General features: G+C 44.4%; 1 protein-coding gene across 1 annotated transcript in view; it reads right to left on the bottom strand.

Annotated features, from left to right (window-relative positions):
* FSTL1 (follistatin like 1) overlaps positions 1-17,374 on the bottom strand; it is a 51,074-nt gene extending 33,700 nt beyond the window's left edge. Inside the window, exons 1-2 of the mRNA XM_082654121.1 lie at positions 17,265-17,374; positions 17,047-17,103 (exon numbers count right to left, since the gene is read on the bottom strand). Of these exons, the coding sequence (XP_082510247.1) occupies positions 17,047-17,103; positions 17,265-17,267 (60 nt within the window). The 5' untranslated portion in view covers positions 17,268-17,374. The remainder of the gene's footprint in view (positions 1-17,046; positions 17,104-17,264) is intronic.
* Positions 17,375-18,786: the final 1,412 nt, after the last annotated feature.

Genomic DNA, 18,786 nt, shown 5'->3' with positions numbered 1-18,786 from the left:
TGAAAAGTGGAGCAAGATGCAGCGGAAGTCGGGAACGTGGTCTGTGGGTCAATGGCAGGAGAGTTTAGAGAGTAAAACTGCAGATAAGGGGCTGGTCTGTTCCCTGGGACTCCACTCACTACTGGTCACTGTGCCTCAGGAGAGAAGACTTCTCTGAGATCTAATGTGGAAATCCAGAGACATTGTTTTACCCATACTGGGGACATCACAGGTGCCATTCAAATGAAACAGAAGAAAGAACAAAAGCAGGAAGCCTCCCGAAAAGTAAAGGTCTCAGCAAATGGTGAGGTCAGAAGACAAACCGACCAGAGGCCTTGGGGCAAAGAATCACTGATAACAGAATTTAATGCTTTATTTTACATTCCTTGGGACATTTGCTTACTCTGGGAATGAGGCCCAGTTAAATCAGAATTGCTGATCATGGAAAGAAAGAATAAAAATATTTACTATTCAGCTAGTGTCTGCGTAAATTCCAACTTTACCTGGACCTGAGAGAATCAGAATCCAGGTTTCAGACTAAGCAAGCCCAGCATTACTACCACGTCCAAGGTTAAGCAAAGTGTTGATGGACACGTGCTATCAACCACCTTCCCAGGTGCACAATATACTTGCAGAATCTGGCACAGAAATGATTGAGGTGGGCAGGATACTATGCATCTTCTCATACTGCAGATGAGATATTTGAGTGCATTGATCAATACATTTGGCCAGTGGATTAATTCCACAGATTACTTACTGAGCACCTACTACATGCTAAGCTCAGTTCTAGGTGCTGGGGATTCATTGGTAAAGGAGAAAGAAGGGCTCTGTCCTGAAGGAGTACATATTCTAGAGCGAGGACAGTGAGTAAACCCAAATAACAAGATCATTTCAGATTGTGATGAATGTTTAGAAGAATATAGAGTATGTTTGACAGAGAAATCTGGGAGAGAGGTCACCACTTAGATCGAGTGGTTAGGAAACACTCTTTCGAGCTGAGACCTGAGGGATGAATGGAGCAATTCAGACAGAAGGAAAGTGTGAAGGTTCTGAAGCAGGGTGGAATTTGTCATGTTTCTGGACCAGAAGAAAGGTCACTGTGGCTGTGACACAGGGCCCAACAGGGAGAGCAGTGAGAGGTGAGCTAGAAAAAGCAAGCAAGGGCTTGAGCATGTAGGGCCCTGTAGGCACGGGTAAGAAGTTTATATTTTATTCTTAATGAGATGAGGGCTAGTGGAGGGTTTTACATAGAAGAGTGACGTGATTATATAAGTGCTTTATGAAGATCACTCAGGTTGCTGTGTAGAGAAGTAGATGGAGAAAGCTAGAGGGCAAAGGGGTAGAGCAGCTAGGATGCTACTGCAATAGCCCAAGTACAAAATGATGGCGGCATGGACTAAGGTGGTAGTGATGGAGACAGAACAGTCAATAGAGAGGTGATATACTCTGACAGCAGAGCCGACAGAATTTGCTGATGGACTGACTGGGTACGGATGGGGCAAGTGAAAAATCAAAAAGAAGATTCCTGGATACTTCAAGCTGATAATAAAAGACCCCAGCAAGTTCTAGGTAGATATAGACATGGACACGCCAGTGGTCCAGTCTAGAGTCAGGCTCAGAAGAATCTTCTATTAGACTGGCCCTGGGATCCCGATGAGTCCCATGCCTTCTTCATGAAATTGAATTATAGTTTAGGAAGTGAGTTCACCAAGCTCACGAAGACCTGGGGTAAACAGACTCTGCTTATGGAAATCTGTCTAGAATTGACCCATACTTCCAAACTGTTCCACTAGCCTTTAAATATTTATGGTATTTTTCGAAATGGTTTTCTGTGGTGAAATGTCTGGAAAACATTGCTTATAGTACTTTCTTTTAGAGAGGAAGATAAATAATGCACATGAACATTATAAGGGTCTGAAGTCTTGCAACTAAAAGACCATTTAACCAAGCATATATATTAACATCACTCAGTACTCAGTTTGAGAAACATGGGTTTAGGCTCTGTATGTCTCTCCCTGTAGTTCTACTCTCCCCTGGAATTCAAGCAACAACAAGAGAATAGCAGCTACTATTTATTGAGCACTTACCTTACGTAAGGTACTTTGTACCATTATCTCCCTTGCTATACACACTATATACAGGTGCTGTTTTAATTTACACCTTGTGCATTATCATTTGCTGTTGTGAGTTTTGCTTATGGTCCACACATTCATTTAGTAAAAAGTCACCTTTCTTTTCTGATCGTATGTATCAGCAGAGTTCACTCACAGTATTTCCTCACAAAGCATTTAAGATAAAAGCCAGATATTCTTCACTTTATCACCCCTTCTTCCTTTACGTACCCAACTATAGCTAACGGTGAGCGTCTCCCACCCCCACCACCGCCTCCCTCCTCTCCCTGCAGTCTTCCCCAACACTACTTTCCTTCTTCCTATTTACTCCATGCATTTCTAAACAAGAAACTGTTTTAGGACAGTTCCATGCCTTGAACACCCTTGGCCTTAGAATCCTTTGTCTCTCCCCCAAAGAGAATGTCATGACTTTCTGAATATGGCTGTTGTCACATGTAAATCCACAGACTGGTAATGTAGACACGTAGACACACACACACACACACACACACACACACACACACACACACACACACACACACACACACACACACACACACACACACACACACACACACACACACACACACACACACACACGCTCGCTTCACCAACCTGGTTAGAGAGAAGACTTTCCTGGAGTTAAACAGATCATTGGGGAATGAGGAGGTCTTTGCACTCCAGGCCACTGTAATGTGAGTAATTATGGTCACTAAATGACAATGCTATTTACCCTAGGCCAAATAATGATAGCATTACTTAGAAAAATAACCCAATCACCAACTCAAATATAGCCCCCGGGGAGGAACCCAGCTTGCTCTCTAATTCACACAGCAATTCAATGAAACAACTTAGGCAAGAGATGAAGAGCCTTCTGTTTGATCAGATGTGTAAAGGGAATCTAGAGGGAAAATGCAATTACCTAAGCTGTCAAATGACCAACATAGCAGGGTTAATAATCCTCAAGCGTTGGTTGTTCTTACAGGATTTCATATCACCTTCATGGTTTCTTTATTTTTATGTAAAAAAAGAGAAAGCCTAGATAGGGCATATAACAAACAAAAAAATACAGTTTCTTATTATCATCCAGGTTATATTATACCCGTTCTTTTACAGAAAACAAAGAAAAACACAAAGACTCTTTTCCAGTTGTATTTCTCAGAGAGAAAACCGTTAACTTTTTAACTGCCCTTTAAACGATACGGCCCACAGACAGCTTAGAAAATTTTATTAAGAAATAAGTCTGCAGTGAGCACTGAATTTATTTTACCCAACATTTAGCAAAGACTTGAATGTCTGGCCTCTGCTCAAAACACTTCCCAATCCCATTCTCCCTTCTAGTCCCATCCCCCAGGAAAGGAAATTGAGAAATCCCAAACAAACTCATACCTGAAGTGGATATCCTTGTGCTGGGGTTTTCTTTGATCATTAGCCAGCCCTTGATGCCACACAGAAAATTACTCTTTTGTTCAACATGATACAGACACCAATTAATGCATAAAGTGAAAGGCTTTACCCTTAAAAAAGAGCTAAACTAGGAAGTCTGCTCCTCTGCATGTGGCTACTGGCAAGGCCAAGGCCACACAGGCTAAGAAATGAAAGAAAATGCCAAGGACAGAAGACTAGAGGAGGGGTAGGGGGGACAAAGCACAAATGAACAGATTCCTGAAAGATCCTAAGGACTCTGAGGAGAAGCCAGGTGAATTTCCAGCTTCTGATGTAGACCTCCGTCTGCTCCAATTAATTGTAGCATTGTAATCACAGCATAGGGTGAAGACCCAAGGATGGGAACGCCCTTGGAAAAGTGAAGCTGACCGTTCTGAGCATTTGTGAATTCTGCCACCATTCCCAAGAAGGTTTTGTGAGCTGGGTTGGGCCCCCCAGAAGCCACACCTGGGTCCTCCTGATGGGGACCCTGACAATGACGGGAACTCTGGTATGTCTGAGTCTGGGCTCAGTGCAGGCATCTGGAATTCTGCTTCAAAGGTTGTAGCTGCTCTAATAGGAATTCCACACTAGTGTGTCAATTTCACATTAAAATCTAGATGAGCCAGGTATCGTGGTGAGTCATCAGGAATTTTAAGTTCTTCATCCATTTTATTTTTCTCTGTTGCAACTGTTATGCCATAAACTTGAGTCCTTTACCAAAATGGAAAATATGTCTATTTAGCATGACCCTAACAAAAACTAGTAGGACATGCTAGCCACAGAATTTGAGAAGAAAAACATACTTCTTATTTTTGGAATGAGGTAGGGAATGAATGAATGAATGAATGACACATTAAGTTAACAAGCAAACTTCACAACCACAAAAATAAGCACTGATCTATATCACTAGGCTCAGAAAGAAATCAGGACATTATAACAGAAGTTAAGTACCAAACTAGATTAAACACAACAATCAAATTAAGGGAAATTTAATAACATATATGCTTCTCTTCTTTAGTTTCCACAGGAATTTGTTTTTGTGAGGGGAGTGTATTTGTGAGGGGAGTGTATTGTAGTCTATAAGTAGATGGTCACATTCTCCAAGTAGTGAAACTTAAGTCAGTTAAGTAGTAAAATTTATGGGTGTCTCTGTGTATATAGTCTACCCTGGAGCACAGCCAATTTGAATTCAATTCTGACACTGTATAAGTGGCCTTATTAGGAAAGCCACAGACAGCACTGGGCTGGCGCCCCAATTCAGAACCAAAGGTCAGCAGAGTTTAGCATACTGGGATTGTCTAGTGGGATTCAGGAACTAGAGTGCAGTTGAGGTACCAAGCATTAAACAGGACTAAAACATCTGCACTGGCCTCTGCTTCCTTACTGCATTCACCCTCTCAAGTCACTTGATTTAACCACTGAGGTCAAGGCCAAAGAGTAGTGCCTTCAGCTGTAACAAGAGCCCTGAACTGATTTAGAGAGAAGGCATGGGGACCAGGGCAGGAACTTCATCAATTCCTGTTGAGGAAACCCAGGATCCTGGTCATGGGCCAGGCAACATGGTGAGAAGGCAAGAAGAGTTCTGGAAAACAAAATAGGGTCCATGCAACGCTTTCAGACAATGATCTTTGTAAGCTGTTTCAATACTGCATCATTATTTTTAAAAGAAAACGTGAACATTTACAAAGGTCAGAAGAAAGTTTTGTTTTTGTTTTTTTGTAAGTTCAGTAAAAGCTCAAGTTGCACGTTTTGGAATCTTGGGTTGTCCTCTTTTTTAAAAAAAGATTCCTTGCTCAATCCCAAGAAGACCCAGCATCCTTCATTTCTTGCCCAGGGTTGTGGATTAGCTGCTTTCTAAAGTGGAAAAATCAAGTGATTCCTTTCTGTAGAATAGACAGCAACTGGGATTTCTGGGCATGAAGACTGTTCGGGTGCCACGTGATGTACCGTTTATATTTCATTCAACGCACACAGGAGAAAGCAAGGGACACAAAATGCCTCCTGCTTTTACTCGTTCTCTGTTCCCATTCCTGGGCCAGCTTCTCTTTCAAACTGCTCCTCCTTGGGCCGTCAATTAAGACAAGAGCTAATCAAATATCTTAACTCCATTAAGTAGAATACTTTGACAATCCAACCTAAAATGTCTGCCTCCTTTTATATGGATAGGATTTCAGAGCTGGGTTTGAGAGCTCCCCTACTCTAACCCCCATATTTTGCAGATGAGGGGCCCAGTGACTTGCCCAAGTTCACTCCACCAAGGCTCATTACCTGGGTGCCACTGTCTGTCCTGGGTTCCCTCCAGCCCATCTCTGGCCAATAAATGGAGGCTTGTTGGAAGCTGGCTCACATCACGGAATCTCTGTAAACTCAGCCACAGCTGCAGCCAGCACTGCTGATATTTTCTCAACTCTGAACCTCTCAAGACAGCTGAATCCTGACGGTCTCATAAATTCAGTCACCTGCTTCTTACATGTGAGGCTCATGCCAGTCCCCTGAGACAGTTTAAGGCTAACTAAGAAAACGGGGGCGAGGGGGCAGGGAATGAGTGAAGAGAGGCAACCCAAGTCAGAGCTGCAGAACTGTGCAGACTGTGCTGAAAAGGCTCACTGCCAAGCAGACACTGTCTAGACTTTAACCGGCCTCTCCAGAGCGGGGTGTGGGGAGGAGGGGGAGTAAGGCCAGAAAGCTTGCTTGCTTTTTATTCAGCTAATGCAAACACATGACACAACCTCTGACAGGCTCCAGGCTGGGAGTTCACTCTGTCTAAGACGTTTCTTCCTCGGCGCTGGAATTCAGCTGTGGGCTGAGGGAAGTTGTGCTAATCCAGCAATCCGGGGGAAGCTAGGAATGCTTTTCTCAATTCCTGGGGAATCATAGTTCCCAAACTAAATTGAGTTGGGCAAGAGCCAAAAGTAGCACATTTTTGGTTGTAAAAGGACAGATTTTTTAAAATTTCCATTTGTATCATCTTAGGTAATCCATGAGGAAAATCCACAAACATACAGAACCGGCTTTTGGTGGAAGCCTGTTGTGAAAGCTTTCTAAGACTCTGAATGATATCAATTTACAAAATGTACAGAGGAGAAATGGCCACCATAGTCAAATAAGCATCTTATATCTGAGAGAAAATGTTGGGTCTGGGAAGCTCTGCACATCAGTTAGAAAAAAGGTGGTTCTCCCCCTGGGTGGGCAGACAAGGCCCAGGATAGGGCACAGAGACTGGTAAGCAGAGTGCAGGATGGAGTCAGCCCAGTTGGCTCCCTTCGCCAGCCACTTTTGTGCAGTCGACAGTCTGAACAACCATACCCAGACACTTAGCTGGAGTCTTAGAGCTGTCTTGAAGTTTGGTCTTATTCAATGTGGAATCGCTGTGAATACATCTGAAGGACAAAGAAATTGTTTTAAAGCAGCTCCTGAGTCACTGACCATTATGAGGCAAGTGCTCTGGTGGAACAACTATACTGTACTTCAATGTGGGTCAAAGAAGCACTTGGACCCGAACCAAGTTGAGGCCATGCCCATGTCGATGTGGCCAGAATGACCATTACCAGGCCTCAAGTATTGATCCAGGCACTTGCAGCTGATAGAGCATGAAGAGTTAAATGACAGAGCCTGTGCAGTTGTTTTTGAGTCCACATAACCTAGAGAGAAAAGGTCTTTGCTTTGTTTTCAAAGTCACTTTCAGAAATAAGACTCAGTGGACCTTAAGCACACTTGAACACAGAGTATTTGCCTTCCTTGAGAGTTGGAAGTCCTGGGTTTGTATCCTGGCTTTACGATTTACTAGGTGACTGATTTAGGGTAACTAACAATCTTCTGAGCCATGGTTTCTTCACTGATAAATGAAGATTATAGTAACAGCATCATCATGTTGTGAGAGTTAGATAAGGCTCTTTCCCTCTCCCTGCTGTTGTCTGGCTAACACCACTCATATTTGGGGCTCAGCTTGGGGGCACACCCTCTGTGAGGCCTTCCCGCAACCCCCAGTGCTGGGTTACGTTGTCAGCCCTGTCCTAGCACTTACCATGCTGGGTCACTCCGCCCTGTGTGCCTCCCCCAGTGGACTGCAAGCTCCTTGGGGACAGGTCTGTGTCTTAGTCACCAGCATTAACTCAGTGCCTGACAGAGAACAGGAAACCTTTCCTTCCTTGAGTTTACTTGGAGAACTGTTACTTTGGCCCAGATGGTGAGGCAAAATAATGCATCAAGATTTTGTGCAGCTTTCTCTCTGCATGAAATGTGAACCTGGTGCTCTGTGTATGTTTTGGCAGCTCCGAAAATGCAGCCCAAACACTCCACGATGACCTCTTTGTTATGGTGGAGGAAGGAGATGAGAAAGAAAAGGAAAGACAAGAAGGCAGAGGGAAAAGATGAAGAGAGCAACGCAGGGAGCAATAAAGAGACCAGGCTCCGGGGCCTGGGAATTGGTGGCCACGTGAGGCTGCAGTCAGGGCTGGCTGCCAGACACAGCAGCAGAGGACTCAAGTTTGTGTGCAAAACACCCGAAGCACGGCCTTGGTTCCCAAACGGACAAATCAGCCTGCTCCAGGGATACTTCCTACCCTGTCTTTGAGAGAAGGTATTTCTTTTTCTTTTTACTATTATTTTTTTTTGCGGTACGCGGGCCTCTCACTGTTGTGGCCTCTCCCATTGCGGAGCACAGGCTCCGGACGCGCAGGCTCAGCGGCCATCCGCGGCACGTGGGATCCTCCTGGACCGGGGCACAAACCCGCATCCCCTGCATTGGCAGGCGGACTCTCAACCACTGCGCCACCAGGGAAGCCCGGTATTTATTTTTCAAACAGTGAAAGCAAAGAGTTCTATTCCTTTGCCTGATCATTATTTTCTAAACCCCAAATTGAGTATTTGTGGCACAGGGACAGGCTGTGCTACGGGGACTACAGCAAGAATATGCAAATGACAAATCCCACAAAAAATCCAAGATATCTGGTGGCCACCTCCATGTGTAAGAAGGGTGGACACAGGAGAAAAGCTGAATCTGGAAAAATTCCAGAGGAGTTTTATCACCTCTCTTTTCTGCCTTTTCTCACTCTTCTTCCCTTTCCAGTTCTCTGCCTTGTTCACTCAGTCTTCAGGGAAAACCTATGCTGGCTTACAACATGCACTGCCTGTGCAAGGAAGGTGCTCAATGAGTCCTTAACTCTTTTCCCCGAGGAAGGACAGAGCTGTGGCTTCACAGAGGAAATGCTGGAAGTTTGAAGGCAAGATTGGCTAAGTAGAGGCAAGGGTTCTGATATGAATTCTGGGCGTCAAAGCATCCACTGAAATAAATATTCTAGTTGTCTTTTAAAAGGTGATCCTTAATCGCTGGAGAGAATAAAGGAAGCAAGGGGAGTTCTGCCAGCCATGAGCACATGCGAGTGTGCAAACACACACACACATACACACACACCATAGCTTTTGGAGCTCTTCCAATAAGTAGAGATGCCACAAGCTTGATAATAATAGCTAACATTTACTGTACTCTGTGTGCCAAACCACTCTTCTAATTGCTTTACATGGAATAGCTTACTTGATTCTCACAACTAACTTATGGGGTAAATACTCCATATTAAGCCCATTTTATAGATGAGGAAACAGACCCAGAGAGGTTAAGTAGCTTCCCCAAGTTCACAGGGCTAATAAGGGCTACGCTAGGATTTAAACTCAGGTAATGTAGCTTCAAGGCCTGAGTGCTAAACCATTACGCTATACTTCCTCTCAACGATAAATCAGTGAACAGAACAATCTGAGCCAGTGCACAGGTTGTACAAATACAGACAATGCCTAGTGAATGTTAATGTGTAAACTGAGAATTCTCTTGTTGAAATCATTAGAGTTAAAAACAGTCTTTATCAGTGCCCAGTAGGGACTCTTAAGATGCACTTTTTTTTTGCAAGTGTTTGGTGTTGACTGTGTGCTATGAGGAGAAGAGGCTTTTTTATTATCTAATTGGATTGACAGGCAAGAGAGACGTCTAGCCATTATTCATTTTACAAATGAAGAAAGTAAGCTCAGGGAGGTAAAGTAATTTGCTCATGGTTTCACAGCTCGACAAGGCCAGAATTCAAACCTATTCATTACCCCAAAGCCCTTGCTCTTAACTGAGGCTGCAAGTCAGAGATATTAATTAGGTGGCTTTAAAAAGGTAACATTAGCAAGAAAGGGAAAGAGCAGAACTTCTAGATCAAGGACTCTTTCACTATGTTCTTCTTAATAATAAGAAAGTTCTGTAACAGGGTCCATGTAAAAGGTAAGACTTGGAAACACCCAGATATGAGAACAAGAGAAGAGAATGAAGAAAGGAACTCAGTAGAAGGCTTGAGTGACATGAAAACAAGAAATAAGAGAAAAGCGCTAGCACTCCAGGAACAGACACAATTTCAGATGAAGTTCCACACAAAAAGCTGCCACCTACTGGACAGACTGGTCAAGTGGTCGAGGTGAACAGCCTGAAAATGGCCCCAGCAGCTCCCTTGGAGCCTCTCAAATTCTGAGAAGGCATCCATCCCACAGCTGCATTTCAGGGATTTCTGCACCAGCAGCAAGAGGTGAGGAAGGGGGTGGTAATTTCTGTGAATGCCAAAGATTTGGCCCCCTAACGGCCAGGTCCATTTGAGCTGTACAGTAGCTATGGTGGTAGCAGCTACTTCAGAATAGGGACCAATATGGTACTGCTTTTAGTTCCACACTATTCTTAATAGCAGTATATGTGCAGAGTGATTGGTATAACTGGCACTGCTGTAGATCAATAAATTACATTCATTTACTATCACTGAGGGACAGAATGACAGACTGTGGAATAAGACAAATTTTGCCTCAGACACAGGATTTTAAATCTTGAATACGATAAAAAGTAGTAAAAGACATTTTCCCTACCTCAAGCCAATATCCCATGCCACACATATGTATAAACCGGGCCTGCAACATATCATGCTTTTGCCATGTGTCACATGACTTGTTTTGGCAACAGCTTAGTTGGTCACAAATAGTGTCTGGGATTATACAGGAAACATTTTAAAGGTCATAAATTCAGACAATCCTGGGAATAGCTTACTAGTGATGGCTTCCAAATGAGCATATAAAAAGTCTGCAAAGAGATTACATGGAAATCCTCCAACCACAGCAGAAAATGCAGATTTACAGGATATATTTTGTACTCCAACTACCCAGAGAGCTTTCCATTTAGCAGTTTCTTGCCAGGCGGCTGCTAATGCAGAAGCTGTTATCTATGACAGCAGCAGCTCTTAGAGCCTTAGCAAGAACAACTATTCACTCCAGCAGAAGAGCCAAGAAAATTCTCATATTTTTGTTGATGGCCAGTATTAGAGAGTTTGGCTTACAGGTTTAAGGTGTTCGAACTCATCTAGAGAACTTAGAAGCTTGAGCCAGGAACAAACTGCTGTTTTCTCGACATTTTCATCCATTTGCTACCCTAGTTCCATCACCTATTACCCCATGTTGTTGTTGTTTCACATAGTCCCAAACTCTGCCTTCTAATCATCTTAATTCTGGCTAAAGATATACCAATGTCTGTCAAATTGGATTGACTTTTCCAGCAGAAAAGGCAAATGTCTTTTATCTCACACACAGAGTAACTGCTAGTGGCTGTCTACAGCATTGCTGAGAAGGATTTTCTAACCTCTTCCAGGCTCAGAAGGAAGAATTCTGATTGATTAGTAAGGTCTGCCATGGGTAAGGGAGAGGGTAGTGGTGACATGCACACCATGTTTGTTCCATCTCTGCAGGCGATTTATCATAGTGTTGGGAGGCACTAATTTTCATTGCTTACAGTGTCTAGTAGGCATATCACATACATCTGTTAATTGACTTTGATAATTTCTCTGAAAGGAGGGATGAAGGGCTAGTTTATCTTTAGGTGGTAGAATTATGGGCAACTTTATTCGTTGCTCTAGTTTTTTCTATATTCTCTGAGCTTTTTATGAACATATTTAATTTCCATATTTTATCAGAAAATAACACTTTCTTATTTAAATAAAATAGCATATATTAGAAGGATAAATTCCTCTCGAAAAAGGTGAGATGTCACAAGAATCCTCATGATGGATTTTAAGACATTTTGTCATACTTCTCTATAAATTGTTACATAGTTGTGAGGATAGGCATTGGAGTGGGGGGGTGTTCTGCTTTTTTATTTAAATGATCATCATTTGCCGGAGCCTTAAATTTTTTGTAAACATAACTTTTAGTGGCATATATTGCTGTTAACTCTTAACTCTTTTCCTCTTGTTAGGTAGGTAGTAGGCTTTAAGTTTTTAGCTTTCCTAATGTGATAGGTGTCTTATGTAGAGTCCCTTTAAAAGTAATAATGAATGACCAGGGCAAAGCGGTCAAACAGAATTAACTGAGTTTCTTTCCTTGATTTGGTTTCTCAGCGTAGATTATATGGAGCCCTGAAATATCCATCAGCAAAACAGTCAAGTCAGCTACACAAAGTCTGCTAAAATGAATTCATGTCAATAAAGACTGTATTTAACTGTGTTTGCTATGTTTTTGTAGCTAACAAGGAAAACAATTGTCTACTGCAAGCACTGTTAACTACAAGTTAAAAATGCTTAAAATAATATCCAAAGTGCAAGTCTCATATGGAGAGGGTTCATTTACCTTTTCATGAATTATTAAAGGTTCATTATTGTTAAATCATGAATTAAAAGCTCGCCAAATGTTAGTAGGGACAGACATCAAGAGACTGGACTAATTAAATGATAATTAATGATCATCAGATGATGAAACGTAACCTCGATCATATCTATACCTCACTTTTTTTCATGTTAACTGTTTCCACACACCCTGAGTTCATAGCCTCCTTACTGTACCAACTCCCTCAGTCTTGATTGGGTGGTGGCTACATGGGTATATTCACATGTGAAAGTTCATCAAACTATACATTAAAGATTTGTGCATTGTACTAATGTAAAATAACTTTAAAAATCAGGGGAAGTCCTTGTTAATGTAAAAAAAAGCAATAATAATAATGAAGATAGTTGTTCATCATGCAGTTATAATATTATACAGTATAGCTGCCAGTTTAAATCTAACGGCTCACCATTAGATTGTAAGCAACCTGAGGGCAGAGACCATGTCTTGCTATGACTCTGACATAGCTATGCTTGCTATGACATCCATGACTCTGCCCTGTGTAGGGCATGCTCAGCCTACATCAGGGAATACTGACTGATGGGCACCATGAAGTGAAGGCCTGTGCTGTTAATGACTCACTCCTGGAGAAAGCACCCCATGCCAAAGTCACAAGTGACAGAAGATGGAACCTTAGAGAAAAGTATGCATTTGACCTACAGGACATCAGTCACATAGCTTACAAAATGAACCCATCTAAGTGTAAGTTGTTTTTCAGTCCTATAATATCTGGTGTCCTTAAGCTAATACTATTTGTGGCTACTAGAAATTTCTGTCTGGATGTCCATTTATTTGAAAAGGAGCAGGAAAAAGACACCATGATGTTTTCAATCCTCCATGTGTGACCACTGGCATTTACAGCTCATCCTTTCCCTGTTCTCCTGGAAACATGTGTCTTCCTGCCTCACTGACTTTGAAGACTTTATTTTCTTCTTTGCGACATTACATTCATAGCAGCCCATGCCCCCACCTCACAGCTCTTCCCAAACTCATTCTTCTGAGCCTGAGAATGGACTCCTGCTTTCCATTACCCAATCCAGAGATGTCTATGGGAATTGTGACATGTCCTTTCTAAAGACATTTTCAACATCCAGGGCCTCAATTTGCAGGGTGCTTGTCCATCTGTTCTGGCTATTCAGCAGAGTCACTGCCATGTTTTAACATCCCAATTTCTAACAATGGTCTCCAGAATCACAGCCAGGAGTTTATTTGCCAAAGGATAAACAAACAAGAGATAGTGGTTAATGTACAAGATGGATATTAAAATCTTAGTTTTTTCTGTAGCTTCAAGAAGCAGTCAGAGGATGTGGGGAAAATCAAGGCAAAATGGGAAAATCACACTCTAGGCCTTCCTGAATCCACTATTAGAATAATTCTAAAGAATAAAGAGGAGACCCCACATCTGCCAATAATACCCCTGGTGGTTGCTTAACTGTATGTTGATAATAGGGTATAAATGAGGTTATGAAACCTGGCTTCAGAGGGACAATGCCCTAAGAATCTTCTTGCCTATCTGTATAATTGTTATTGTTCTTGCTGCTATTATCTTAAATGATGCGCTCACAGTTCATAGGTTAAGTATTCCCTTACTGGAATGAGTGTTCTGATTTGTGAATCAGTCTCCTGTACTTGTGACTTATCGTGATGAATTTATAGACCTGGAATGTTGGAAATCAGAGTGCCAGCAGAGATAACCACCAACGGAGAGTGGAGTGTGCTTGGGCACTTGCCAAGGCTGCCTTTTGGTGTTAAAATAGACTCATACCCACCACCTCCCGAGACTCAAGGGCACATGTCAACCTTTCCCAGCCTCCACTATCCACACCTCGCAGTGAACTGCAGTAATTCTCAATGGGAGGGGGATGGGTGAAGGAAGAGTGAGCAGGCCCACCTAGCCCCCTCCCAAAAGATTCTGAAACAAGGTAGCTTGCTCTGCCGCTGCAACCCCCCATTCCTTGTCCATTGCAGATACTAATATATGCTCATCAAGAGATATGTGCCAACACCCCGTTTCAAGCAGACTCTAAAGAGTACATGGCTGTGAGCTCAAGTGGATGGGATGGAATTTTGATGGAGGCTGCCTGAAGTATTAAGACAAAAAGAAAGAAAAAGAGGAAGCAGTCAAAAAATCAACCCTGAGGTGCCAAGAGACCATGAAAAACATTAAAAATATAACACTTTCCTTAATGAGATTTGTTAATAGTTTCTTGAATCTAACCAAACAGGATTTATAGACTGGCACTAATAATGACGACAACCACCTTTTCTCAAGCTAGGGACACCTGATTCTAGAGGTCTACTACTATTCCAAAGACTTGGCTTCTTCAACTATCAGCATAATTTGTTGTGCAATCACATACTTTAAAAATATGCTGAATTGAATCCTTGTGCTTGTATTAAATCAAAAAGCACCAAGAAAACTAAGTTTGTTTTTTAAATTTCATTTTAAAAGTTCAACAATATTTGTACGATTTCAGCCCTAAAGTCTACTAAAGTGGATTCATGTCAATAAAAACAGTCAATACCATTACTTGGCTTTGTTTGCTATATGTTGTTGCAGCTAACAAGGAAAAAAATTCCACTGCAAAAGCACCATTAACTACACGATAAAATGCTGAAAGTAATATCCAAATTGCTAGGGCTAATCTACCTTTTCATTTATTATTATTAAAACACTGATTAAAAACTTGCCAAGTGTTACCAGGGTCAGATACCAAGAGATTGTATTGATAAAAAAAATAATCCTTAATAATCTGGAGTCATGAAATGAAAGCTACATCATACCTACTCCTCACATACCCTGAGTTCACAACCTTCTTTCTGCACCACTTCCTCCGTTTTCATGCCTCAGCACTTCTTGATTTTGCCTCTTTCCCCACGATTTTGCCTTGGGAATTCTGTGAGAGTACTTTCTGCTCTTCCACCTCAAGCAGGAAATTGCTGCTGGGGGAACTTCCTATGAGGGCTAAGCTTTTCCCTGCAATGCACTGGGGGTGGGGGGTGGGGGGGTGTATAGTACAAACAGCTTGGGAGAATAGATCCCAGACCTTGGGCTACAGAGCCTTGTGGTGAGTGAACCTATGGCATCCTCACTCCTCAAATGTGCATTCCAGTTCACAGAGCGATTTCACACACTAGCTGGCAATTCCTAAACCTGCAGTAAAACAAACCAGGGATTCACCTCGTCCATCAATGGACTACAGCAGCCTTTTGAGGGCAACAGCAGGGATGGAAGGCTGTTTCTCAGCCAGGACTAAATCAGCCAGTGAAGGATCCTCCCTCAAACTCAAACCCTGGAGAACAAAATGCATTAGAAGCAGATCTGGAGTTCAAGATGAGCTCCACCAGTGGAAGGAGCTGGGTTCAGATCCTTCCTAAGAACTAGCTGTGAGACCTTGGGCAGGTTACCTAGTCTCCGGAACCTGTTTCTTCCTCTGTAAATTGTGGATAACAAAACTGACCCTACAAGGTTCTGGGAAGCTTTAAAAGAAATGAGGCATGCAGCCCAACCAATGTCTGCTATATGAGAAGTACATAGCAAATATGAAGTCCTTGTGTGAGACAGTGGTTAAGGGCCTGGGGTGCGATGCCTGACTGTGTTCAAATCCCACTCCTACCATTTAACAACTTAGGACACTAGGTAAATTACATGACCTTTCTGACTTAGTGTCCCCATCACTCAAATGGAGTTTTATTACAACACAAAGTAGATATCCAAAAAACATTAGCTATTTTTATTTCATTGTGAGTAAAAACAGCACGTTTCCAGATCAACCAAAAGTGTGGTAGTGAATTAAATGAGAGTTCAGTATAATGTATATATATATTTTTTTAATCGTGAAGACCTTGCAGGCTTTTATGACTTTTCTGGGCAGTCAAGCTGTGATGCTAAGGGTGGGGCTAAACTGTAATATGAAGAAAAAAAATTCAAAGAGGGAGAATAACCACCCACCAGGGAGCTATTTCTTTTGTAATGTACATTCCATTTCTTCTCCCTCATGCTTTTTAATTCCTTCCACATTTCCTGCCATAATTATCAAATGTTTGGTTTCTGACCTCACTTTTCTGGAGACTAGAGCCCAGGGAATTTAGAATTGTTTATTTTCTGTCCATAAACCTTTGAGTTAATGGAGGGGCTTGTGAGCGAAGGGTTTGTTGGTTTGTTTGTAGTGTCTCAGGAAGGTCACTGGAGTTGAAAAGAAAACATTACCCAAAAGGCGCTGTAATACTTTGACTGGAAACGCAGAGCCCTCAAAGAGCAGAGCAATGGATCACTCATACTTGCGCAACGCCAGTTTAAGAAAAAAATTGAGATTTTAAAAGGCCGTTATTTGGCTCTGATAATAACGCAAAATCCGAGGGCACTTTACAAAAAAAGAAGAAAAAAACCCCAGAGAATCATCATTTTACTTTATAAAAGAAAAAAAAATATCCCGCCCTAAAGGAAGAGTCTCTTGAGATCCCCCGACCCCCCTCCCCCAGGAGACAGACTCGGAAGGGAAAAGTCTCCAACTATTCTCAATTTCCTCTTAAGTGAAGGAAAGAACTCAGGCGCCTTTTTGAACTCGGCTCCTGCTCTTGTGGCCGCCTGCATCCCAATCGGCCCTGCTCGTCCTCTCTCCCCCTCCCCACTCTCCCTCCATATTAGCCGCGGGGGGGTTCCCGCTGACGGCCCAAACTACTTTTCCTGATTTTTAGGTTTAAGTTTCGTAAGCAGCATTTCTGCTCCGAGCGCCCCCCTCACCCGGCAGATGGAAACTCCCAGTCCTACCCGGGGAGAGCATCCCCTGGACGCACGCACCGCCCGCGCGACGCGCAGACCCCAGTGGCCCCGGCGCCTGAGTTCGGACCTCCTCAGAGGCTCACCTACCTCGGCGTGGACCCAGGCGACCGCCACCAGCGCGAGCGCGAGCCAGCGTGTCCACATCTGCGGAAAAGACAAGAGCGAGAGTGAAGGCACCGGGCCCCGTGTCGACCCCGGAAACTTCCTCGTGCCTCGGAGGCTCGCTCCCTCCGCCCGGCCACCCTCGGCCGCCCAGAGGGGTCGGGCCAGTGCGCTCGGCTCCGCGCAGCGAACCCCGCTCTCACCATGGTCCCGTTCCGGTCTCCGGAGGGCGCGGGGGCAGGCGGCTGCAGCGAGCTCTAAGGGAAGGTGGGAGCTTCGCCGATCGCCAGCCTCAGAGGAAATCCGACCTGGCCTCGCCGCCCCTTAAGACCCCTCCTTCCCCGACAGCCTGCCCCCCAGCTCCTCCCCATTCTCCTCCCCCTTCTGCAGCAGCGGCCCCCGCGGCTCAGGGTTGCGCTCCCTCCTCCCAGCCCCTCGCTACGTCCTGGAGCCCGCGAGCGTCCTGGCGCCGCCGAACCCCTTTCCCGAAACCCAGGCCCCTAGTTTAGCCCCCAGGACGTGGAAGCCGAGGCACAGAGGGGGTGGTCCTGGGGGACACTGCAACAAAGGCGGAGGGGGTGTGGGTGTGCGAGCCGAAACCCCACCCCCGGGAGGGGCCGCTGGCTTGCTGCAGCTCGGGCAGGCTGCGAGTGCGGGCTGCGGCAGTGGCCAGGTGGGGCGGTAATGCTGGGGGCCCTGTCTCGCCCTGGGGCGGGAACCTGGGGGGAAAGGCCCTGCGGCGTGGGGAGCTGAAGTCGCCCCCTACGGCTGATAGAGGGCCAGAGGTGCAGAGGGACCCCCGCAGCTCCGGGTCCAGGGCATCACTGTCGCCAGAGCGCGAGGAAGGGGGCGCGGGGCCCAGAAGACCAGCCAGCCTGAGGAAAGCTGCTTTGGGTTCAACTGTGGATTTCCTGGGGAGGGGGGTGGGAGGCGGAGGCCATCCTCCTCTGCTGAGAAGATCCTGATTCCAGCGTTTGCCTGCAGCCTCATCCCGTCCTTCCCTCAAGCCCAGGAGCGACCGGGGTCCCCTGCTCTCCTCTTCCCAGCTTCACCTGTGTCCCTACTCCCACCTCGGTCATCCCGGGCACCCTCTATGTTCATACTTCACATCTCCACCAACTTCTTCCCAGAGGTCCTCAAATGCGTGATGCGTCTTTGACAGCGTTGACTCCGCAAACTGCTCCCACTGTAGCTTTTTTCCTACTGTGCGCCCGGTGTCCCTGGTGCGGAGAGCAAACCAACTTGACACCTCAGATTTAATGTGCCCAAGGTTGAGACCCACTTCCCACCAGTTCCGGGCCTGCTCATCTACCTCCCTCAAAAACGTTATCTCTACTTCTCAGACCCCAGTTGTGACCGTATCCTGACAGTTTTTCCTTCGAGATCTTCTGTTCATCCTTTCACCCCCATCACATTTCCACTTCCCTAGGCCAGACCTTCATCCTCTTTCACTTAGGAATTATAGAAACCACCTCTGGTTCCCTCCAGCTCCAAGTTCGCCCCCGCCAGTCTCCACTGCAGCGCACTGCCATATTATCTCTACATAAACACGGTCTTCCTCCTGCTCTTCCCCTGCTCAGAAACTTAAGCACTCTTCCCACGTCAAATCCAAAAGCCTTTCTTGTAAGTCATCCATCTAACCTTACTTAAGCTACTTATATGTCCTCTGCTCACATCAGGCCATCTTCTCATTATCCTCTGAATTTGTCACATTCACTCTTTTAC

The sequence above is a fragment of the Grampus griseus genome (assembly GCF_964374135.1).
Source record: "Grampus griseus genome assembly, chromosome: 5".
Classification (NCBI taxonomy): domain Eukaryota; kingdom Metazoa; phylum Chordata; class Mammalia; order Artiodactyla; family Delphinidae; genus Grampus; species Grampus griseus.
The sequence above is the reverse complement of the archived record's forward strand: the minus strand, read 5'-3'. Positions and strand labels throughout refer to the sequence as shown.